Raw genomic sequence first — 26,005 nt, 5'->3', positions numbered from 1 at the left:
CTAAGTAGTAGCTTTCAAATATGATCATCAAACCATGCGACCGAAATCCATCTCTCACGATCATATTCGACTTACTATTTTTAAGCTTCCTTCTTTCTCTTAGATTCTGCAAAACATCAAAATGTGACTATCACATCATGTATTAAGAATCTATTAATAGGAACTTAATAAAATAATAGAGTTAAATAGTGGATGTTACTTGAAGTAGAGTCACACGACTTGACTTTACTATCTTTAAGATCTTTCAGGTAGTCTCGGCAGCTTCACATCCAATGCACGTTCAATTGGCAATAGAAACATATGGACCTTTCAGGAATAGCACATGTGACTATCTCAAAATTAGTCTTTCTCTTTACCATATGGTCAAATGGTTTGACCTTGGCCGATCCCTTTCCTTTGGGAAGAGAAACCTTTTCTAGACTACCATTGTTGCCATTATCAATGTCCATGGAAATTTTGGAGACAGATCCTCCAAATACTTTTATTTGACTTGTTCTTTTAAGCATTTCTGCTTCAGCAGCAATCAACATATATGTTAGATCAATTAGGGTCACATCGTGGTCCCTCACATAGTAGTCTTTAATGAATTGAATATATGACTCAGGAAGCGAAAGTAGAACCAAGTCAATGGGCAGCTCCCTTGGGAAAACGACACCCAACATCCCCAATCTGTCAATGTGCGATTTCATTTTCAGAACATGCGCACACACAGACTTTCCATCTTGATGTTTACATGACAACAGGGCTTGAGTGGCTTCATATTTTTTAGCTTGAAGGAAACATGACTTGGGGAAAGTCACTGGCGGAGGAAGAGGAAGAGTTGGAGAAGCATGATTTCGAGTTCCACCATTGCTTGAAGAAGGGAACATTCTTTCGCCTTGATCAACATGTGGAAGATCATCTTCAGATTGGGGAAAAACATTTCCAGAAGGACGAGGAAGATCATTGTTGTCTGAACTTGACATCTATAATAGGAGAAAAGAGAATTCAAGTTAGTTTATTTTAATCCTTAATTATTAACCCATAAATTTAAATTAAGGCTATGATCCATGTTTTCGATTCGAACTTTGAAGAGGGATGCCGTAATCAAATTCGAATCTATTTTAGGTAGGTAAAGCATTTACCAATTTCAATCTCATGAAACTCCTAGATCATTTAAGATTCATTGAATCTAACCAATGCCATTTTTAATCTCGATTATGCTCTCGCTTTTGTGACTGGGATGTCGAGGATCACAAACGAGATGTGAATAACCACGCAAATTAGTTTGGTACTCTCGATGTCAGTTATCATCTCCTTTTAATGTGTCGGTTAACCACACGCTCTCCATTAATCAATGATAATTTTCGAGACACCCATTACCACCCTTTATTAGTACCATATTAGTGTGTCGGTTAGCCACACACACTCCACTAACGACTTATAAAGTGTAATGTGAAATTTCATGTATTAGCATCAAATTCACATTTTTCTTAAAGTAACTAAGTGTGAGATTTTAAAAAATAGTTTAGTTACTTTTAATTATTATACTTTTAATGAGATTATGTCCTATCAAACCCGTTCGGCTAATGACCATCCACTAGTCAATGGAGCAGTGGGTAAGAGTGGATACCTAATAGCGGTCATTTATAGGCCGCTTCCTTAAACTCCCATTGTAGATCGGCTTTGTGAATGAGGCGTACTAGCGGTTCGACTGACTTAGTCTTATACATATAGTAAATATTAAACATCTAATTTTACATATAGTATAAGATGTATTTTTTTAAAACATTTTAAAATTCCAAGGGTTTAATCTTTTAATAAATTAAACTTTTTAATTTAATTAAATTTAAACCATCTTATGGATTTACTAATTATCTTTTAATCAATCATTTAATTAAAATAATAATAAGATCCATAAGGATGTATTTTTAAACTTTTCAAAATACTAGGTTTAATTATTAAATTTTGAAAATTAAAACTTTTAATTTAAATTTAAAATTAAACCAGATGATTTAATAATTTATCTTAATTAAACATTTAATCAATTTATTAAATCAGATATGGATTAGCCAATTAAAATAATCAAGATAGTTTAACCTAATCCGCTCCCCCTAAATTTTGAAAATCATGGGAGGGATTCTTCAAATCTTATAATTATCTAGTTAATCAAATAAGGAGTTAATTACCAAAAATAAGAACCCTACCAAAAACCCTAAATTTCAAAAAATAGCAATTCTTGGGGAGGAAGGCAAAGATTTCAATCCTTACGAGGGTTAGGAAACCCTAATTTTCGAAACTTGTAGAACAAGGGAAAGGGTTCAAACCCCTTTCAAAATTTCGAAACCTAGGGTTAGGAAACCCTAAATTCGAAAACCCCTAAGACCAAAAGGGTTTAATTGCCATAAACTCTAATTGATCAAATTCAAACAATTGCAATAAAATTCAATAGAAAACAAGCCAAGACTCTGATACCACTGATGGGTTTTGAGCATAACAAACAATTCCTATGTGTGCATGCAACCCTAAATTCTTGGATCTATGTTTTCTCTAATTAAACATACAACTTTTGAACATCAAATAGAAAACCCTAATTGCACTAGTATATTTTAGAAATCTATAAAATAAGGTTAAGAAAACACACCTTGATTGTTATATAACAATAAAATTTTGAGAGCAAGCGTCACAAGTGTCACGCCTCTAGTAGTTCACACCCAAACTAAGCAAGAGGATGAGAAAAGAGAGAGGTGCTAGGAATTTCGACTATTCCTTTAGGATTTCAGATGATCGAAAATATGAAGGGGTAAGGCTCTTTATATAGGTGAGGTAGCTTAGAGCCAGACCTAGGGTTTTAGGAAGAAACCCTAATTCCTTAACTTAAGAACCAAGCAGCCCATGAATTCCCATCTAAGAGCCTTTGGACGAAAACTCTAGGGCCTTCCTAGAAGTTTTCGTCCAACCCCTCCTAGGGAGGTTCTAGAGCCTCTTTCCTCAACTATCAATAAAGTGCCAAATAACCCCTACACTTTTAATTAATTCAATTAATCCCAAAATTAATTCCAATTAATTTTTGATTAATTATTAATTAAATAATATGATTTCTAATTAATATATTATTTCCATAATACATTAATAAATCATTTATTTCAATTTATTAATCAAATAATAAATTCAACCTCTCTCTCCAAAAGTCATCATGTCCGGTTGCTAGTTTTGAGGGCAACCCAAAAGGACTGTGCTACTATCAATTCAAGTATATACCAATTATAGTTATGGGCTTAGACACCTAATACAATAGTTTTTATGGGCCAAGTCAGACGTGTGGTCTGGGTCAAAAGCATATCAAACACCCTGACCGGACCGAGTCAGACCAATACATCTGACCGGACCCGGTCAACACCAAATCAAATAACCCCTTAGCTAGCCACAATTAGCTTATTTTTTTGTTGGACTTTGAATTAGTTATGGATTAATAAACCTTTTGTCTTTAAGTTGTGGGTTCACATACCCCTTGTTTTGGATTTAGGCCTATAGGACCTTTAACTTTGATTTGTTAAACCTTCGATAGTCTTGTTGGCTTTGATTGATTTTAGAAGTTTGATTCCATTGCCTAATTGTATTTTAACTTGTGCTCTTGTGTGGTTTCACTTGAATATGTATTGATGATAATTGATCCCTCTTTGCTATGTTAAAGCATTTAGTTTTTTTTGGAATTGGGACTATTTACTTTTCGTATTTAAAACTGTGATTTTATTTTGATTTAAAGTGAAATGATTTTAAAATGTATTTTTAAACTACAATAGCGAGAGGTGTTTTATATAAGAAATACTCAGTTGATGTAGGGTCGAATATCCATGTTAAATAGGAGATAAATTAGCCATCCTCTAACAGTTTCACACATATAAGGAAGATTCTGGTGTAACGGTTTGGTGCTAGCTCAATGAACTAATAAATCTTACTATATGATTATACGAGTTTTAGAATCCTCTAACAAATCCTAATAGTTATGTAAAGTTTATGCACAAATATATGTGAAAATGTGAGGAAAATGCTCACTTAAATAGCTGCATACCGGGGTTACTGACGACTGTAGGTTATGTCATGCTTGGAACATGGCCTACTTCTCTTGCAATGTGTTCAAACCATGCTCGTATGGGATTGGTATCGCCTAGCATGTTTTCTTTCACAACTCTTGTATTCTTTTCAACATTGATTCCTTAAAAGAAGCTTCTAAGGCTTCATATAGTTCTATGGATCAATAAAAGTTTTCATCACTTGCCCTAATTGTATGACCCATTAGGTTCAAATGACGGTGGTAGTAAGGTTATTCCATTATGCATATACACATACTCTAAAATTTACCACCTTCCTAGTAAAGTTGTAGTCGACATGGTATGACTCCTTTCTTTTATCATATATATATATATATATATATATATATATATATATATATATATATGTATAGAGCAAATAGAAAGATTTCCTCTCTCATAAATCATACTTGTGTGTATTCTTTTACCATCACCAATGGTAAAGTCGTATGAATAGTGGTAAGACTGTACTTTTTTTTCCTTAAATGTGTATGCACTAAGGAAAACCAACACAATTCATTGATTTCGCAGGCATGTGAGAAGAGTAAAAATGTACCCCTAAAACTCCAGATTAGTGACGGATAGCGAAGAATTTGCAACGGATCGACGGATTACGACAAATTAGCGATGGATTAGCGCCATATTAGCGACAAACTAAAACTACGGGCCCTTCACGATAGAGGTCTTGTGCGGTCACACACCTGGAACCTCCACAGGGTCAGACCGAAGAAAATGTTTAGAAATTATCATAATTTATGTCTACGTGCTGTGTATACTCGTCGTGTATACATGTCACCCCAAATTTACACTACACAAATATGGCAAACACGAATTGTAAAACATATCTTAGGTATCAAACATGGACACGACACATAATTAATCCATGTGACAAGTGATACAACACGAAGAGACATTTTTGTAAATGTGTTATACGAAAAAACAAATAGACATGAATTTAATTTGTGTTTATGTGTGTTGTGTGTCAAGCGTTTATACGTGTCGTGTGTCAACACAAATTTAATTTGTGTCTATATGTGTTTAAAGGAATAAATTAGTGTTTGACACGCGTAAGACACAAAGCACGAATTTGAAATTCGTGTTGACATGAATAAACATGAAACACGAATTTTTAAAACGCATACACGGAAAAATTGTGTCGTGTCAATCGTATCGTATATCAAATTGACGTGTCTACTCAATTGTAAGGGTGGAAAATCGGGTCATTGTGTCGTGTTTTTGTCTGACATGACACGATGTCGTGTTTTTTAACTAACACGAAAACAAACCATTTAAAAAACGATCAACATGACATGACACGACACGACAAAGATAACATAATATAACAATTAATTAATTTAATTAATATTTAATCATACATAACACGACAAACACGAAAAATACGACAAAACAAATGCTAAATCGAGTCAATTTCGTGTCGAATTTTGAACACGAACACGACACGATACGTGTTTTTTACACTTGACACGAACACGACACGAACACAAATTCAAATTTCAGGTTTGTCCCAATTTTGTTTCGTGTCATGTATTTTTGTCGTGTCATGTCATTTGCTATCCCTATTCAACTGTACATCGTCAAACCAAAGGTACTTTTACAAAAATTCCTAAATTTGGTACCGTTTACCGCCTTCCATACAAAGTCATGAGACCTACTACCATATAGTACAACATTATCCTAAAACTCCATAAAGTTGTACACATTGAATAATGGCACATTTAAAATCTGAATAAGTTCTAAACACATGTTTAAACCATTCCAACTATACCGAGACAATATGCAACACATTTTCAACTACCAACATAGCATACAAAAACATTGACATGTCTCAAATAGGTTTACATATCCACTCAAAAAATGTATACTATCAAGTACAAACATATATCATATCTGATTTGGGTAATGCAACTTTTCACCTTCGTTCTAGAACTTTACCAAAGTTACACTTCTAGTCCCTCTGGTATCGGCCTTTACATTAACAACTTCAATCTCACCATTCCAATCAATTTCAAGTTATAAACATATTTAATTTTCTAATTAATTCCAAACATTAAAATTGATAAGGAAATAAGGTTTTTTTTAATGCTTTCTTTCTAAAATGTTAATTTAGCAAGGACTTTCTAAACCTCGCAAACAACAAAATCCAAAATTCCACAGAATCATTTTTGCCAAAGTGATGATGATTTCTTAATGCAAGTAAAAGAGATGGTGGGTTATTTGGTCATTTGACAATTGACACCACAAGTTTTTGATATTTTAGTGACTATTGATGTTTACTGATTCGGGTCAAATCGCTCACAACCTGACCCGTTTCCCTTAACCCCCGTTAAAGTTTAAATTGTCACCACGGCTCACAAGAGAAAACGTCACCGGCATCCGAAGGAAAACGCCGGTTAAGCAGATACTTCCACCTTCCGTTGCCCCTACCGCGACTGCGAGTTTGTGTGAGAGATAATTCTCAATACTCAAGTCACATGGCAACAAAACTTCATGGAGCTTCGATAAGTTCCTCTTGCCATCCACCTTCCCCAAAGAGCTCTTCATGTAAAATAAAAGTAATCACCACCAGAGTTTCAATCCAGAGAACAAATCAATCTCTCCGACGGATATCTAAAATCTCATGCTGTTCTGAGGTTGGAGCAGCTTCTACAAATTCTCGTTCGCAGAATAAAAGTAAGAAGATATTGTGATTGCTTCATTCTGAAGCAAAATTGTTTGATTTTTGAATTTTGTTCCTCCTTGGTTATAGATGACCGAATGAATAAGTTATGTTTGTACTGCATGTTGTGGATGCGGTGGATAATCTGTGTGAATTGATCGGAAAATGTTTTTCAAAGAATCGTGAACTATAAGTTCTCGATGAAATGTACATCGAAACATTTTTGATTAAGCATACAGATTCATCTAAGTGTCTTAGAGCTTGAAAATCTAGGTTAGAAGTCAGAATTGTTAAATACGACTTGAATTTGAATTCATCCTGATCCAGTTCATCTTCTAACAACTGTATTTGGTTTCCCTAACGTAGCTTAAACGCAAATGAAGCATATATCATGCAAAGTTTTGAACAATATCCATTAATATGTTTGGGAAAATTGCAGGGCCTTTGACTACAACTGATCTCACTGGTTCCTTCAAGGATGGATCTGGAATCCGAGTAGCATACCAGGCATGAGATTGTATACTTGGTTGTTGCTTTAGCTTCATGATTTAGTTACAAAATAAACATAACCCTACATTTACAATTCACATACTTATTAAACAATATTCATTGTGAAGGGTGTTAGTGGAGCATACAGTGAATCTGCAGCAGAAAAAGCATACCCAAATTGTGAAACTGTCCCTTGTGAGCAATTTGATATTGCATTTCAGGTGAGAATTCAACATCACTGATCATGATCATACTTTCACTCTATATCCATATCTATCACCATGAATCTTACAAAATTTTGGATTCAGGCAGTTGAAAACTGGATTGCTGACAGGGCAGTTTTGCCAATTGAGAATTCTCTTGGAGGTAGCATCCATAGAAACTATGATCTATTACTTCGACACAGGTTACATATTGTTGGAGAGGTGCAGCTTTCTGTTAGACACTGTTTGTTAGCCAATCATGATGTCAAAATTGAAGATCTTAAACGGGTTCTCAGTCATCCACAAGTATGTTCTTCATGTTAATTCTTCTTTATTTTTTAGCTTTACTTATTATTTTTTTTTAATAAAGATGTGTTACACTTATTTGCAGGCTCTTGCACAGTGTGAGCACACATTAACAAGGCTAAAAGTGGTCAGGGAAGCTGTAGATGATACAGCCGGTGCTGCACAGGTAAATTATACTTTATGGAGCAATTATTAGCAAGATTTTGAGGGTATTATTTAGGGTTTAGGGTTCACATAGTTTAATGACAATGTGTGATTTTGAGTCTTATATCTCAAATACTCTCAAGAAGACATCTTCTTGTGGATCAAAGATTGTAACTTTGTCATTTTAGGAGAAAATATAGAAAAGCATAAGGTAGTTTATGGTTTTATTGATTTAGCCATTGAATAGAATTATTATGTTTCCATTGTTGATGTGTGTTTCAGTTTGTTGCTCAACACAAACTCAAAGACACAGGAGCAGTTGCGAGTGTTGGTGCTGCCAGGATATATGATTTGAATGTTCTAGCTCAAGACATACAGGTCTAGATACCTGACATGACAGAATAAGTTGTACTGTGTTTGGTGTGCATTGGACTAAGACTCAGACTGATGTGAATGAGACAAAGATTGAAACTTTTTCTCCCACCCAAAAGGTGGATTAGATCTCTTGTTTGTGCAAATGACGTAAATGCCCTCCTCATCTCAACTTTGAAAATAGCCCTAGAAATGCCCTCATCCTTATCTGCAAAAAATAGTCTGTGCAAAAGACATAAATGCCCTCCTCATCCTTTTCTGTTGAAATAGCCCTAGAAAGAAGACTTATGCAAAAGACATAAATGCCCTCCTGATACTCATCTGTTGGTTTTCCAGGATGATTCAGACAATATCACTCGATTTCTCATGCTGGCTAGAGATCCAATTATTCCAGGCACAGATAGACCCTTCAAAGTGAGTGATATCCACAAGCACAATTAATATAAATAAAAAAAAAAAGTTATTTTTGATATAATCATTTTATTTTTTATTAAAATTTAATGCAGACGAGCATAGTTTTTTCCTTGGATGAGGGTCCCGGTATGCTTTACAAGGCACTTGCTGTTTTTTCTATGAGAGATATTAATCTCACCAAGGTTATATTCATGTCATATGCTTTTCATAATGTCAAAATGTCGTTTTTGCCCCTAATGTAAAACCAAAATTCTTGTGCCACTTATTCATGTAATCAGATGGAAAGTCGTCCGCAGCGGAAACGACCTCTTGTAAACAATGATGGTTTGAAGTAAGTTTTATGACAATATATGCATAAATTAAGTGCTAATTAAAACAATTTAAAACATAATAAACCAATATAATATGCATAAGAACATTATGAAGATTATGTATTTGCTAATTACGCAAGTTATTTGTGAATTTAATATACAGGCATTTCGACTATCTCTTCTATTGTGATTTTGAAGCATCAATGGCTGACTACAATGCCCAAAATGCCCTTAAGCATTTAAAGGTGAAATTATTTAAAAATGCACAATTTTTGTTTTCTATTTTTTACAAGCACATTGATAGAAAGATTTTATTTTCTGGCAGGAGTTTGCAACATTTTTGAGAGTTCTTGGTAGCTACCCAATGGACATCAATTTGGTATGATTGAACTTGGTCAACCCTTGATAGTAATACTTAGTAGGTCAAGGGTTAAAAAAGTAAAATTCCCATTTAGATGACTGTCATATACATTGTACAAAAGTGGCTAAAACTGTCCATGGGTTAAATCCACATGCTTCAAGATTCAAAAAGAAAAGAAAAGTAAAATGTTTGGAATAGTGGATGATGATTAGGGTAGATTATGCATAGTTTTGGTGGTAGAATATTTTTATTATTATTATTATTATTATTTTTTTTTTTTTTGTGCGCACATCTTGAGAAGTGTTTTGTTCTATAAAGTTTAACTCTCTAAATAGTTAAAAGGTACATTATGTATAGTTTTGGTGATTGATATATTACATCTAGACAATGGTTTTGTTATACGGATTCAATTGATTTTCAAAAGTTTCATATAGCCTTGATTAAATGATTAAATAGCAAAATACTTCCATTCATTTGTTTATTATAGAAACCTACTTTTTTTTAAGTTAAAAAACGATAAACCAGATTTTCCCAACATGAACGTTTTTTATATTATTTGAGGACAAAGAAACAGAAGGTTTTCAAGATACTTACAAATCAAACCTCATTACAAAACCCTAATATACTACACTCAACCTATACTACAAAGGTTTTCAATAATCGATCAAGAGCAGAAGGATTATACAATGAAGAAGATAAACTACTGTGAAACCCTAAACGAGAGAGAGAGAGAGAGAGAGAGAGAGAGAGAGAGAGAGTTGAGAAAAATATCGACTAAATGAACAATCATCTGCTACTCCCATCAATATATATCCCGGGTTATGGATATAACCCATAGATATGAACCGGTTCTTGGATATAACCCATGGACAAGGATTCGCGCCTCACCTGCAGTTTGCAAGAAACGAGCCGCAACCCACAACATTTCCACAATAGCAGAAATAACCCCTTTGAACAAAATTATTTCGTAAATGAGAGTAAACCAAGAATTGCAACATTAACACAAATTACCCACACACAATAAATAATAAATATGATATTATAAATACATAGTATTTTCAACATCCCCCCTCAATCGGAATATTTATATTTCCTTTTTAAAAACATCAACATGCTCCATTTTATTTGATAAAAAATCATGTTGTTTAAAACTTAAGGATTTAGTCAGAAATAATAAATGACATGAAACAGGATGTTACATAATCATAGGAAAAAGGATCACACAAGGCACTATTATTAGTAAACCGATTAATAAAGGTTGACCTTAATTTGTATGGAAAGACGGATTCATAAAATTTAACATCCCTGGACACAAAAGATGAATTAGTGTCAAGACTAAGAAGTTTATATGCCTTTTTATCAAAAGAAACCAAGTAAAATACATTTCTCAGCACGTTCAAAAAACTTATCAGAAACATTTTGTTTAACAAGAAAACAAGGCAACCAAAAACTCTTAAATGATCAAAAATATGAGTTCTTTTAAAAACAAGTTCATAAGGAGATAATCCATTTTAAACAAAAGTTGGCATTGTATTAATTAAGAAAACAGAAGTCAAAACAGCATCTCCCCAAAATTTAATAGGAACACCTGATTGGAAAAGAAGAGAACGAGCTATATTGAGAATATGTTTGTGCTCCCTCTCCACAACTTCATTCTGTTGTGGATTGTAAGCACAAGACATTTGATGTACATCACCATTTTCAAAACAAAATGAACGCATCTAACTATTAATAAACTCAGTTCCATTATCAAAATGAACCACCTTAATTTTAACATTAAATTGATTTAAAAGAATGTTGTTGAAAGACATAAAACATTCAAAAACTTCACTTTTAGATTTCAAAAGAAAAATCCAAGTGACCCTTGTAAAATCATCCACAATACTCAAAAAATAACCTTCAGTTGTAGTAATCCTATAAGGTCCCCAAACATCCAGGTAAATTAATTCGCCTAATTTAGTTGTGTTATCTTGACTATGAGGAAAGGACTCCCTAGTCTGTTTTTCCTTATGGAAGACATCACAATGAGGTAAAGACTCATTACCAAGTTTTAATTTTCCTTTTAATTAACTCAATGCTTGATCAGCAGGATGACCAAGTCTACTATGCCAAGTAAGTTTAGAGACACAACATTTGGAACTAGTCATGTTAGTAGGAATACCTGAGCGGAAACAGTCAAGATAACACACCCCCCAAGATTCTCTACCATTATCTACCATCTCCTTTAACAGTGAATCCTAGATTTTACAAGTATGTTTAGAAAAGAGAACTTCACAACCACTATCTTTACAAAGCTTATGTACAGAAAAAAGATTGACATTGAAATATGCGGACATCAAATACATCAAATAAGGTGAGATGGGAGGAAAACTAGAGATTTCCAAACTTATTTATCCAAGCAGATGAACCATTTGGATGTTTGACAAGAAGCTTTAGTCTAGATACATCCACGGTATCACTAAGTTGAGACTCAAAAGCTATCATATGTTGATTTGCTCCTGAGTCAACAATCCAACTACGAGGGGACTTAGAACTGATAAAAGAATTACAAAACTGAAACAAGGAAGTACCTGCCATATGAGCAGTAGTAGTAACATCATCGTTTACAGAGTTCTCATTAATGAGACGAAGAAACATGTTGTATTGTTCACTCGTAAGATAGTGAACACGACTTCCACTTACAGACTCAGAAGAAGCATAAGAGGTGTTGCCATAATTAATAGAAGAAGAATTCACAAATAAGGATTTACTTTGATTAATTTCGTTATTAAACTCATTTATGGGTTTAAATTGTTTAGGATAACCTATCAACTTGTAACACTTCTCTATCAGATGACCTTTAAGACCACAATGATTACATTTTATTCTGTGATTCTTAGACCTAATTTGATTTTGTCCCCTTTTAAAGTCATTAATCTTGCTATTAAACCCAGAAGCCTGAGTTTTAAAAGTACTACTAGAAACTATAGATCCATTCTTTTGATGTAACTCTTCTCTAGATAGAATAGAGAAAACAGTTAACATTGGGTAACAGTTCCATCAAAAGATTGCGATTATTGATTTAATTATAGACATCATTAAGACCAATAAGAAATTGCATTAGTTTCATTAGTTTAGAGTGATCATTAAGCTTAGTAGCAACATCACAAACACATTCAGTTAAACTAGTTAAGCCATCAAATTCTTTCCACAAAGAGTCATGTTTCTTAAAGTAATCAGAAAGAGATGTGTCGTTTTGTTTTAAAGAGTTAATTTGTTGATGAACATTGAAAATAACAGACCCATAAGCCTTATTATAGGTTTCAAACAAATCATTCCAAATGTTCTTAGCCTTATCAGAATACACATGATTATCATATATAAACTCATAAATTGATCCTAAAATCCAAGTACACACAATGGCCTTGACACGTTCAGTAACATCCCAAAAATCACAACAAATTTAATGTAACATCCTGTTCCGGATCGTCTGAGATTAGGGTTTGTGGGCTGCAACCCGGGCATGAGGAGGTCTCGGGGTTGCGAAGAGTTACTGGAAGTGTAGATCATCTCGACACCTTTCCGTGGGTATAGGGTTCATTGGAATCGGAGTTATATCGAGGAAGCTATGGAAGTTTGAAGTTTTGGCAGGATAAGTCCCTCATTTGAGAAAGATGGCAGCTGAGTACGTTGGGCGTACGTGTGTGTACGCTTAGCGTACTCATGTGCGTGAGTTTTAAGCAGAGCCACCTAGTACGCTGGGCGTACCAGAGGGTACGCTGGGCGTACTAGGAACAGAGTGGAAACCCTAACTTTGGATGTGTCCCTATATAAATAATGAGATGGCCTTATTCATGGCCACCATCCTCAGTCAATAAACCCTCTGAAACCCTAGTCTTTCGTTCATGGAGCTTGTGAGTGCATTTGAGAGCCTTAAGTGATATTGGTGTGTTCTTGGAGTAAAGAAGGAGCTTTGGAGAAGAAGGAATGAGAAGTCCAGGCCTTGGATCTGAGCATATCTTAGTTGGAAGCTTCATAGAGAGGTATAAAGCCTCAAGCTTTCTCACTCTTTTGTTTTCAGCATCATATTAGAGTATTTTAGGGTTTTTGTTCCAAAAGGTGGAGACTTTATGAGATATTGAGCTCCAGAGACTATGATCAACGCCTTTGATTATAGTTAGTGATTTAATGTCATAAAAATCCAATCTTGGTCGTTGGAATCAAACCATGCATGAGTTATGAGCTTTTTGAGATAAGAGAGTGAGTGTTTTGGGTGTTTGTGACCTTTTCAGCCATGCAAAGGCTTAAAGTCACTGACTTTATGGAGTAAGAGCCATTAGGGAGTCCATATCTGGAATTTGAGTTAATGTCTTAACTGATTAAGACCAAATGAGTAGAAAGAGTGAATCTGGGAAGTACGCTAAGCGTAATTCCTGTACGCCCCACGTACTGCCCCAGTGTCCCCGATGGCCAATCTGGATTCGTGAGTACGATGAGTGTACCAAGAAAGGTACGCCCCGCGTAACCTCACTGAGGAATTTTGGGCTAAGTCTCATTTTGGGCCTTGAGTGTTGGGCCTGGAGTTTGGGCTTGTTGCAATACAGTTTTGGACTAGAGGAATACATATATGTGCCTTGGGCCCTTGAGTTGGGCTTGCCTTTCAGATTTGAGAGTTGGGCCTCGGGAGAGCCCATTTATTATTAGGCCTTGGTGGGCCCAATAGGTTTTAGGTCATTGAGGGGCTGGTTAGTGGACTACCTTTAGACCTAATGAGTGAGAGTTTGGACTTAGTTCCTAATTGGGTTAATTGTGGGTTTGGCTCAGAGTAGAGGCCAGCGCGTAACAGCAACATTTATAGGGGCTGTTCATCATCCGAGGTGAGTCTTCTCACTATACTTTACCATGTGTGGTATCTATGTGTGACCTGAGGTTCTTATGTATTTATATTGAGCACTGTGATATTCTGCATTATGTCTATGTGATTTATGTTGTGTATTATTCTGAGCTTACTGAGTTAGGACCAGAGGGTCCATCTGAGTTAGGATCGGAGGGTCCACCCGAGTTGTGGGACCAGAGGATCCCAATGAGACACATTGACCGGAGGGTCTTATCGAGTTATAGCCTCGAGTGGCTAATGAGTTGTGTGTGGTATTTTGGGGAACTCACTAAGCTTCGTGCTTACCGTGTTATGTGATATGTGTTTCAGGTTTTTCTCAGGATCGTGGGAAGGCGTCGGCTTGATTGTACACACCAGAGAAAGATTTATGTTTTGAGGATCCTGGAGTATTAATTAAACAATTATGGAGTTGTGATTTGTAAATTAAATAAATGAGATTTCTGTGAAATGTGTTGTGAGAATTATATGATTTTAAAATGAAATTTTTTTGGAAAATTTACGGTGTTACAAGTTGGTATCAGAGCCTTGGTTTGAGGGATTCGGATGCACCTCCGGGTGTGTTTGGACTCAAACTGAGGATTTGAGAAAAATTTTCAAAAGAGAAATTTTTTTCTAAAATGAGAAAGAGTTTAAGAGAAAACGAGTTGGAGCATTGTGTACAATCAGCCAGAGTCCGAACGGTGATTTCCCAAAAAATACCCTTACTTTTGTGATTATGAGATATTTATGAGACATTTTATGAGATATTATGCATGCTAGAGGGTAGGCTAGGTATTTCATATTTTAGGACTAGAGTAGCCTGATTTGTGATGCTTTAGCCTAGAAATTTCGCTATCTGTGATGTGCTTTGAGTATGTGCAGAGTAAGAGTATCCAACAGAGATCTTTTAGAGGGAACTTTCAGTAGAGGAGTAATCTTGGAGAGATACCTAGATGAGCATTTGAGTAGCCTACTGAGAGAGTAGTTAGATACCGGCGAGGGGTAGAGTTGCTTGAGTTCGGTGATACCTTTTGAGTGCGAGCAGAGCAAGTGGAGTGGTAACCTAGAGTGGTTTTAGGTGTTGGTAGAGATTATTCGATGCCCGAATGTTGCTTGCTTCGTGCTTTGTGGAACTCTTGATGATGGGAGTCAGCTACTAAGTGAATATGACAATATTTAGGAAGTAGATGGTTGGCATCATAAGGAGTTCTTCAACAGCTGATGGCAGAGAAGTGAGGGAACCTAGGAAGAGCCTAGGGAGTGGTCATAGTCAGATGAGTATGCTGATAGAGGAGAGTATTCGTTGGGAAGCGACCAGGTTTAACGGGATTGGTGATCAAGAAGGTTGGGCAGCTACTTAGGAATTTTGGGAAGATCCGTGTGGAAAGTATGGGTAGATGTGGCAGGTAGTATGGGCCCGTACTACTGAAAGCAGAGGGACCGTACTCGATACATGGAGAATTCTAGAGGTTCTAAGTAACAGATTGAGAGGAGATAACATGGTTCGGGTACCATGATTCATAGCAGATCGAGAGATGATCACATGGTTCGAGTACCATGATTCGTGGCGGTTAGTGTTTCTGGTTTTACCAGTTATCCCGTTGTGATTGATCAGACTGAGATCAGATATGATAGAGTGTGGGGCCAGAGGGACATGTCGATCGAGTTTTAATGGAGCATACATGGAGAAGGAAATCGAGTTAGTTTTGAGAGATTTTCATTGGTGAGATGCCAGTTGGAGTCGCAAGACACATGGATGAGTAGAGATGAGACTTTATGGAGAATTGCGGTCTCAGTTGAGCAATCGGTCGATAGTTGAGATGTCACTTTCTGTGATAAGAGTTGCGATGTTCTCGTTTCCTGGGAGAAGCAAAACGAGATATTGAGCTTCCGGTTTTAAAGTTGGAGGTAAACCCTGTGGGGTAGCATAGGGTTGCAACCTTTTCACCAGAGTATTCGGGTAGTATGTCGCTGCGAGGTATTCCTTATACCATGAGAGAGCTATTAGTGGAGACTGAGATGACGACAAAGAGATGCCTTAGTCGAGTCAGGCATGCTTTTAGCAACAGTTTCAAGTGATCAAGAGGAGTATATTGGGGCGGTGGCCCTCGTTGTCTACGTTGTGTATCGACTATGAGAGTGAGGTCTCTTGCTTCCATGATGATTTCTGCGATGGGAGGCTGGTCGAGGAATCAGAGACGAGGTGCGTGATAGTGCATTATTTCCAAATGGAGAGTCAGGACTAATTCAGAACAGTTGGGGTATCCGGCGGTGTGTCGGTCTGAGGCTTCGAGATGACTAGAGGCAGTCACATCGAGAGAATTCTGAGATTTTTGTCTGAGTTACGGGATATTTAGAATTGTTTGGTTTTCATCGGAAGATCATCGAGTGTTACGTTGTACGAATCCAAGAGTCAAGTGTGATGTACCTGGTGAAATAGTCTGTGGAGTAGACTATTGGTATGCCAATTGGTGATGGTTTGAACCCTGAGTGGGGGAGAACTGAATATTTTATTAAGAGGATTAGAGATTTGTTCAGGTGCGGTCAGAGAACTGATTATGGAGATCTACTGTACGGGAATTATGAGACTTGAGTCATTGGTGGATGAGACGAGGTGCATAGTGAGATAATGCAACCACAGTAAGTAGCCGTTGGCTAGGGATTTTATCGTGGTTAGTAGCTCTTCAAGTTGTAGTGGTTGAGATTCGAGGCAGTTGGCTTGTTGAGGTCCGGTTTCGATTGTGGAGAATTTCTAGTTCAATATATGGGTTATTATATGCACTCCAGGAAGGGGCAACAGTTGTTTGGCAGTCAACTTCAGATTCGGTATGAGTATTCTCGCATGGGTTTTGAGCTGTAGAGGATGGGGTATCAGTTGGTCGTCAACGTGTTATTGACATTGACGATTCCTCCGTGTTTCAAGTTGTGAGTTGGAGTATTTCGAGGTTCCGAGCTGTGCGAGTGGAAGATCAGTGTATGAGACAAGACATCGTGAGATTTTTTGATGGTGTACCGGGGTATCTGAGTATGACGCCCTAAAATTTTGGATTATTTTGAGATTTGAGTTTGCAAGTGGAGTACCGAGTGGCTATTGTACCAGTGGGAACCCATCAGTTAATTGTCGCCAGAGCGAGACTGTCTAAGGGTGTACCTGTGTTGAGAAAAGTGCCTGGATTACGAGAATTTACATCAGGAGTGGTGATGCATAAGCTGAGTGGGTGTGTGCACCTATCTATGTTGGGTTGTGTAGCATGAGTTAGTGAACTTAGTGTAGTGATGACTTGATGATGAGATTATGAGGTGATAAGAGAGCGAGTAGATCCGAGTGGGGGAAATCACTTAGGATTATCGGGGAAAAACCATGGTGTGAGCCCATGGCGAGTCAGTGAGTAAGAGAGTGTTGTAAGACTACAAGGAGTCGTAGCATCCATGAGTCAGTGAGAGAAAGGGTATCGTGTGACTGCGGAGAGCCGCATCATACGTGAGTCAGAGAAAGGGTATTGTGTGATTGCGGAGAGCCGCAACATATGTGATTCAGAGAAAGGGTATCGTGATACTGCGGGGAGCCGTGGTATTCACTAGTCAGCGAGAGAGTGTCGTGATACTGTGGGGAGCCGTATTATTCACTGGTTAAAGAGAGAATGTTGTGATACTGCGGGGAGCCGTAGCATTCTCGAGTCATTGAGACAGTGTCGCAAGACTACGGGGGAGACCGTAGCACTCAGTAGTCGATGAGGGTGAATATTGTCCCGCTGGGAGCTGCAATATTCACTAGTCCGAGTATGATGTAGAGGAGTTCTTAGGCTTGGGCAACCTTACCACTTAAGTGTTCGAGAACTTGATTGCCGAACCAGGGGCGAGACTGGGGTCTCCGTGACAGTCGATAATTGTTATATCCTAGGTTGAGAAGGGATTATCATAATCGGAAGGAATTGGAGAGATGGTGTGTGCATAAATTCGCAAATCTTAGGTCATGAGTTGAGTACCAGATTGGAATTGAGTGGTTCCAATTCTGCTGTTGAATTAGACTCTCGAGCTTGAGTCTGGATTCGTTCGTGTGTTGAGTAGGCGAGATGAGGTTTCAGATTCGTAGATGGGTTCATTTTGAGGGGTATTGTTCTCCATCAGATGTCTTAGACCAGAGTGAGTCAGTTTCGTCGGTAGGGGAAGAACCGCGAGACGCATGGAATCAATGGTTGGTAGACGACAGAGGTCGGAGGTGAGACGATTTCAGATGACTTGTAGTATTCGCTTGGGGTAAAGTGAACTTCGTGACTTGTGTGTCACGATGAGCCGAGATAGTTATTGTGAGATGGAAGTCGGTAAGGCGTTCTTGATATGCAATGAGTAACCTTTGGAGGTTCATCTATTGGGTCGGGAGCTGACCTGGTGCTCAGTGTTGAAGGGGATATTTGAGAGGGAGCTGGGGCTTATGTCTATAGATGTCATAGGATACTTCCAAGTGAGCATGGTCTTTTCCTTGTGTTGAGGTCAGAGTTTTGGGGTTCATTATTTCCGATGAGTTCTGATAGTTGTTCAGGCGGTGGGTCCTTAGTGGGTTATTACCTTTCCATTTCTCTTGAGTTCAACCGGGATCGATTAGAGAATCAGAGTTGGTAGAGTGTTCTTAGAGTTTGTTAATCGATGAGCGATTAACATGATATTTTACGAGGGTGGTCTGGCAGGGAGACAGATCACTAGAGTCTTCAAGTTCTGGAGAGTCAGATCGAGTACTGCAACGACAAATGGGTTTGTCCTTCTTTGGGTTGGGAGTCCCTGTTGGGATCAGGTGTCTTTGGAAGAGATTGTTGTATGATATGAGGTCCTTCGGTGGTGCTTCTCGGGTTATTGGACTCGATCTATGTGTTGGTAAGGACCGATTTCGATGGCGAAATCTAATTCAAGTGGGGGATAATTGTAACATCATGTTTCGGATCGACCGAGATTAGGGTTTGTGGGATGCAACCCGGGCATGAGGAGGTCTCGGGGTTGCGACGAGTTGCTGGAAGCGTAGATCATCTCGACACCATTCCGTGGGTATGGGGTTCATTGGAATCGGAGTTATATCGAGGAAGCTATGGAAGTTTGAAGTTTTGGCAAGATAAGTCCCTCATTTGAGAAAGGTGGCAACTGAGTACGCTGGACCTACGTGTATGTACGCTTAGCGTACTCAGGTGCGTGAGTTTTAAGCGGAGCCACCTTGTATGTTGGGCGTACCAGAGGGTACGCTGGGCGTACTAGGCACAGAGTGGAAACCCTAACTTTGGATGTGTCCCTTTGGATGTGTCCCTATATAAAGAATGAGATGGCCTCATTCATGGCCACCATCTTCAGTCAATAAACCCTCTAAAACCCTAATCCTTCGTTCATGGAGCTTGTGAGTGCATTTGAGAGCCTTAAATGATATTGGTGTGTTCTTGGAGTAAAGAAGGAGCTTTGGAGAAGAAGGAGTGAGAAGTCCAGGCCTTGGATCTGAGCATATCTGAGTTGGAAGCTTCATATAGAGGTATAAAGCTTCAAGCTTTCTCACTCTTTTGTTTTCAGCATCATATTAGAGTATTTTAGGGTTTTTGTCCCAAAAGGTGGAGACTTTATGAGATATTGAGCTCCAGAGACTATGATTAACCCCTTTGAGTATAATTAGTGATGTAATGTCATAAAAATCCAATCTTGGTCATTGGAATCAATCCATGCATGAGTTATGAGCTTTTTAAGATAAGAGAGTGAGTATTTTGGGTGTTTGTGACCTTTTCATCCATGCAAAGGCTTAAAGTGACTGACTTTATGGAGTAAGAGCCATTAGGGAGTCCATATCTGGAATTTGAGTTAATGTCTTAACTGATTAAGACCAAATGAGTAGAAAGAGTGAATCTGGGAAGTACGCTAAGCGTAATTCCTGTACGCCCCACGTACTGCCCCAGTGTCCTCGATGGCCAATCTGGATTCGTGAGTACGATGAGCGTACCAAGAAAGGTACGCCCCGCGTAACCTCACTGAGGAATTTTGGGCTAAGTCTCATTTTGGGCCTTGAGTGCTGGGCCTGGAGTTTGGGCTTGTTGCAATACAGTTTTAGACTAGAGGAATACATATATGTGCCTTGGGCCCTTGAGTTGGGCTTGCCTTTCAGATTTGAGAGTTGGGCCTCGGGAGAGCCCATTTATTATTGGGCCTTGGTGGGCCCAATGGGTTTTAGGTCATTGAGGGGCTGGTTAGTGGACTTAGTTCCTAATTGGGTTAATTGTGGGTTTGGCTTAGAGTAGAGGCCGGTGCGTAACAGCAGCATTTATAGGGGTTGTTCATCATCCGAGGTGAGTCTTCTCACTATACTTTACCATGTGTGGTATCTATGTGTGACCTGAGGTTCTTATGTATTTATATTGAATACTGTGATATTCTGCATTATGTCTATGTGATTTATGTTGTGTATTATTCTGAGCTTACTGAGTTAGGACCAGAGGGTCCATCTGAGTTAGGATCGGAGGGTCCACCCGAGTTGTGGGACCAGAGGGTCCCAATGAGACACATTGACCGGAGGGTCTTATCGAGTTATAGCCTCGAGTGGCTAATGAGTTGTGTGTGGTATTTTGGGGAACTCACTAAGTTTCGTGCTTACCGTGTTATGTGATATGTGTTTCAGGTTTTTCTCAGGATCGCGGGAAGGCGTCAGCTTGATTGTACACAACAGAGAAAGAGTTATGTTTTGAGGATTCTGGATTCTTAATTAAACAATTGTGGAGTTGCGATTTGTAAATTAAATAAATGAAATTTTTGTGAAATGTGTTGTGAGAATTATATGATTTTAAAATGAAAAATTTGTTTGGAAAATTTACGGTGTTACATTTAAACTTTTAAAAACAACCCATAATCATAAAATGTTCACAAAATCATTGTTTCCAAATTATTTATCCATATCAGAGTATACCAAAATCATAAAACCATAAACAGAGGATGTTTACGGTCACACCTTTGTCTTCCCGCGATCATCAGAAGTATCTGAAACAACAACTAAAAACCGTAAGCCAAAGCTTAGTGAGTTCCCCTAAAGTACCACCACATACAACATATGAAACAGCAACATGCATAATTGAGCGTTTAGCCTGACTGGACCGCCTCGCAGGGCCTATAACCTATCTGGACCGCTCCCGAGCCTTAGGCATGACTGGAACGCCTTGCAGGGCCTACAACCTATTTGGACCTCTCGTCGGGCCTTCGGCCTGACTGGACCGCCTCGCAGGGCCTACAGTCTATCTGAACCGCCTTGGGTATCTTGGCCTTCAGCACAAAGCAGGACCGCCTCAACCCAACCAACCATAACATGTTGACATACACATAACAAATAAACATATATCCAGGCATAAGAAAAACATGAAAATTCACAGATCACTACCGCATGCTAATATCCTATATACCAGGATACTAATCTAACAGATCTATACATCATAACAATATACTATCATGTAACAGGATATACAATCCACTGGGCCGGCCTTGGTGCCAGAGGGCAGGATCATTTTGTGCTCTTTTGGATTGCTCAAGCTTTTACCTTGCTAATTACCATATTTAGGTTTAGTAGTGCATTAGACCCATCTAAAATAAAACATAGCTGATCAGTTCTACGTCTAGTTTTGGCTTGGTGAGTGTACTATTAAACTTAATTAGGGTACTTAACCTAAAATCTTGATTTCTCGTGTATTAAATTTTGGTTTTGCACTTCAAGACTATCAAATAAGGACCATCCAGATGAAAAGTACTGGAGGGCAGGATCATTTTAGCATATAGCCGTTCTGAAATCCAGCAACCCAAGTGATACTCCAAACTAGTCACCTCTCCCGTAAGTAGTCTATCGGTAATGTATTTTAATAATACTTTTAGTTGTAGATATGAGGACAGATCTTTATAGAGTATACGTGCCTAGGTTATAGTCGTATTTCCTAAAGAATTACTAATTCTCTATAACCCTAAGCTCTGATATCAGTCTGTCAAACTCTCGGCCTGGTGACGGAAACACCGAGTGGTACAACTTTCGGAGTCGTTGTCTTTCTAGAAGAGGCCTTCTTGTTGAGTTCCATTCCATTTGATAGTCTGACAGTCGTCATTAATATTATGTGTTTTATATGTATAGGTTGACCTAGGAATATATGTGATTTTGATAGGGTCAACATAATATTGGTGAGTTCACAGGTTTGGTAAGTATGGAAAAATACTATGTTCTTGTTCTTAAGTTAGCACTCGTTGTAACCTCAACCTTGGTTAGTGTGTTAGCATATTCTCTAGTGTTTTGGTAATGGGATTCAGATAGTGAAGTCACTAAATTTGAATCCTGATTTGGATAGAAGAGGTATATTTTACTCGTTACCTTAATTTAAGGTTAATATCCTCCTAACGTTTCTGTTATCATAAAATGGTATGCTGAATCTTGCTATTTATAGCAGGTTTAGGCCGCGCATTGCACACCGAGAAAATGTGTGCGTACCGTATGATCATGCCACATGTCGTCTACTCTGTTTGCCACGTCATCTTGTATCTCGATGAAATCGTTTGTCAGTGCGCCGTGCGCACTGCGCGTGAGCACACGTGACGAGATAATTAAACTTCGAAAATTCGTAACTCTCGTATACGAACTCCGTTTTGACGACTCTTATATATTCGTGTAGATCTCTTCATTCTCTACAACTTTCCTTTTGGTCGTTTTGGCTAGTTTTGACTTTCGTTTTTCGACGTGTTTTTATTATTGTTAAAAATCATATCTTCCTCATATGATCTTCGTTTTAAACGTTCTTAGCTCCATAATCCCTACTTTAAGTGGTACTATGTTTGTCTAGTTGGTGACTTTTCCCAAAAGTCGACCAATCTTCTTGTAGTTTTCGACGTTGTAACTTTTTAAGTACGCCAAACATTTATTTCCTATAAATGTCATATCTCGCTCATACAATGTTGGATTCTTGTGAAATTTACATTTCTAGAATGGCAGTAGCGTGTAGAATCTAAATATGTTAATCTGCTCGGAAAGTGACACGACTTTTTGCGCATCTATTTTTGAGCCTATGTTTCTGACATTAATAAGAGTGATGGTTGAAAATTTTGACGTTTACAAGATTGTTTTATCATGTTTTGTCGTTCGACTATCGACGACGGTTGGGGGCGTATTTCCTGGGTTGTCACAAAAATACCGACTAAATGAACAATCCTTTGCTACTCCCATCAATATATATCTCGTGTCTGGATATGAACCTGGTCTTGGATATAACACATCGATATGAACCGGGTCTTGGATATGGGCAGGGATCTGCGCCTCACCTGTAGTTTGCAAGAAACGAGCCGCAACCCGCAACCCACATCAATTTGGTATGAGTGAACCTAATCAACCCCTTGATAGTAATATTTAGTAGATCAAGGGTTAAAAAAGTAAAATTCCCATTTAGATGACTGTCATATACATTGTACAAAAAATGGCCAAAACTGTTCATGGGTTAAATCCACATACTTCAAGATTCAAAAAGAAAAGAACAGTAAAATGTTTGGAATAGTGGATGATGATTAGGGTAGATTATGCATAGTTTTGGTGGTAGAATATTTTTGTTATTATTATTATTTTTGTTATTTTCTCTTCGCACATCTTGAGAAGTGTTTTGTTCCTTCAACCATATTTAGCAACTAGACGACCACCACACAACAACCCCTCATCCGGAGTGGTTTGTAATCTCTTTGATCGGATGATTGTTCACTGAATCATAAATGAAGGCAATATTGAAAACAATTTTAATAGTATGATGTGAATAAATTGTAAAATAATAATCATACTTTGTCAACATCAATGATAACCGCTTAACATATACTTTTATTATAAAAAAAAGAAAAAACAAGTGGGCTTTACCAACTCTTGCTTTCCACTATGGTTGGCTAAGTCCACATCTGCAATGAAAGCTCAAGTCTCACCAACCCCACGCACAAGAACCACCCCTCCACCTTCCGATACTCCATGCCCACTCCCTATATATTCCCATACACCCAATCCTTCAATTTCAGCTTCATTTCAACCCACCATTACCCACTCTCGACTCTCCATTTCACAGTCAAACACCAGAGATTTGTTACAATGGCTGCCACCGGAGAAACTCAGCCTGCAAAACACCAAGAAGTTGGCCACAAGAGCCTCCTTCAAAGCGATGCACTTTACCAATACATTCTTGAAACCAGTGTTTACCCCAGAGAGCCAGAATCCATGAAAGAGCTACGAGAGGTCACTGCTAGACACCCTTGGTAAGTCATAATTACTGCATGCATTTGATTTCCTAATGTTATATATAACGTATTAATTATGATTCATGAGTACGTAACTGGATTAATTACCATAAAAACACTGTGGGTGCTTTTTGTTATCTAATCCGTTTTACATGTAATACTAAATTAATGCAGGAATCTTATGACGACATCTGCTGACGAAGGACAGTTTTTGAACTTACTTCTCAAGCTCATAAATGCTAAGAACACGATGGAGATCGGTGTTTACACCGGTTATTCCCTTCTTTCTACTGCTCTTGCTCTTCCAGAAGATGGAAAGATATTGGCTTTGGACATAAACCGTGAAAATTACGAAATTGGCCTTCCGATTATCGAGAAAGCCGGTGTTGCTCACAAGATTGACTTTAGAGAAGGCCCTGCTCTTCCTCTTCTTGACCAAATGGTAGACGACGTAAGTACTTACAAATTTACGAGAGGTTTATATTTATAATTTTTATTTTCTTGAAATTAGAAGTTAACTTTAGTTTGTAAATTTTGATTTACAGGTAAAATTCCATGGATCATTTGATTTTATATTTGTGGATGCTGATAAAGACAACTATCTTAATTACCACAAAAGATTAATTGATCTTGTCAAAATTGGAGGAGTTATTGGCTATGATAACACCCTTTGGAATGGGTCTTTGGTAGCACCTGCTGATGCCCCACTTCGAAAATATGTTAGATATTATAGAGACTTCGTATTAGAGCTGAATAAAGCCTTGGCTGTTGATCCAAGAGTAGAGATATGTCAGCTTCCGGTGGGTGATGGAATCACTCTATGTCGCCGTATAAGCTAATTCAACACATATCATGGACCAACCTATATAAACTATATTTATGTTTCATACCTTAAAAACTTGTAAATGAATCACATCTTTCATTGATTTCCTGTTTGTAATGCGACAATTTGCATTAATGTTTTAAATTATGTAAACAACGAAGGTTTAATGACACTCATTGTAGCGAAAGTTTATTAATCATACCAAAGGGCTTCTAGCGACAGGTATCCGGTGTTGCCATTCCTTCTTGAGGTTGAGGGTTCAAGTCCCGTCGTGGACATAGATGGATTTAAGATGTAGTTTAGTAGTAGGTTAGATTTGATGTTTCAAATATATATATATATATATATATATATATATATATATATATATATATATATATATATATATAGATCCGGTAAGAAGGAAATTTTTGGTAGGAAGGTAAGAAGTTTTTTTCTATATATTTTTTTGACGAACAAAATAAATGAATCATTAGATGATTCATTTGTAAGACAATTCACAAGAAAAAATTCCCAAAAAAACATCTTTATGATTCATTTTTAAGTAAATTAAGAAAAAAACCATTTTTATGACAATTTTAGTGAATAACAACAAAATCATTGTATAAATGAATCATCGAAATGTTTTTTTGAGAATTTTTTCTTGTGGATCATCTTACAAATGAATCATCTAATGATTCATTTTGTTTGTTCGCGAAAAAAATATGTAGAAAAAAAAACTTGTTACCTTCCTACCAA

General features: G+C 37.5%; 2 protein-coding genes across 2 annotated transcripts; both read left to right on the top strand.

The window, feature by feature from the left end:
• The first annotated feature begins 6,421 nt into the window (after window positions 1-6,421).
• LOC145138559 (arogenate dehydratase/prephenate dehydratase 2, chloroplastic-like) lies at window positions 6,422-9,752 on the top strand. Its single transcript, XM_079072627.1, has 11 exons — window positions 6,422-6,761; window positions 7,187-7,254; window positions 7,365-7,457; window positions 7,545-7,745; window positions 7,831-7,911; window positions 8,172-8,267; window positions 8,598-8,675; window positions 8,768-8,857; window positions 8,954-9,006; window positions 9,150-9,231; window positions 9,312-9,752. Exons 1-11 carry the CDS (start codon window positions 6,563-6,565, stop codon window positions 9,369-9,371), a joined length of 1,101 nt encoding a protein of 366 aa, XP_078928753.1. The 5' UTR covers window positions 6,422-6,562; the 3' UTR covers window positions 9,372-9,752.
• A 14,463-nt stretch (window positions 9,753-24,215) lies between these two features.
• On the top strand, window positions 24,216-25,488 carry LOC145137021 (caffeoyl-CoA O-methyltransferase-like). Its single transcript, XM_079071163.1, has 3 exons — window positions 24,216-24,462; window positions 24,619-24,895; window positions 24,990-25,488. The coding sequence occupies exons 1-3, from the start codon at window positions 24,299-24,301 to the stop codon at window positions 25,281-25,283; spliced, it is 735 nt and encodes a 244-aa protein (XP_078927289.1). The 5' UTR covers window positions 24,216-24,298; the 3' UTR covers window positions 25,284-25,488.
• The last annotated feature ends 517 nt before the right edge of the window (window positions 25,489-26,005 follow it).

This window comes from Lactuca virosa, chromosome 9 (assembly GCF_052849685.1).
Source record: "Lactuca virosa cultivar CGN04683 chromosome 9, Lactuca_virosa_CGN04683_v6, whole genome shotgun sequence".
Taxonomy (NCBI): Eukaryota; Viridiplantae; Streptophyta; class Magnoliopsida; order Asterales; family Asteraceae; genus Lactuca; species Lactuca virosa.
The sequence above is the reverse complement of the archived record's forward strand: the minus strand, read 5'-3'. Positions and strand labels throughout refer to the sequence as shown.

What these genes read in the sequence shown, in the direction of transcription:
- LOC145138559 (XM_079072627.1), top strand. Translation starts at nt 6,563, where the DNA reads ATGGCAACAAAACTTCATGGAGCTTCGATAAGTTCCTCTTGCCATCCA. An exon ending in GGGTTCTCAGTCATCCACAA is followed by an intron (nt 7,746 to 7,830) that starts GTATGTTCTTCA and finishes ACTTATTTGCAG; the next exon opens with GCTCTTGCACAGTGTGAGCA. An exon ending in GCACAGATAGACCCTTCAAA is followed by an intron (nt 8,676 to 8,767) that starts GTGAGTGATATC and finishes AATTTAATGCAG; the next exon opens with ACGAGCATAGTTTTTTCCTT.
- LOC145137021 (XM_079071163.1), top strand. Translation starts at nt 24,299, where the DNA reads ATGGCTGCCACCGGAGAAACTCAGCCTGCAAAACACCAAGAAGTTGGC. An exon ending in GTCACTGCTAGACACCCTTG is followed by an intron (nt 24,463 to 24,618) that starts GTAAGTCATAAT and finishes AAATTAATGCAG; the next exon opens with GAATCTTATGACGACATCTG. An exon ending in TTGACCAAATGGTAGACGAC is followed by an intron (nt 24,896 to 24,989) that starts GTAAGTACTTAC and finishes TTTGATTTACAG; the next exon opens with GTAAAATTCCATGGATCATT.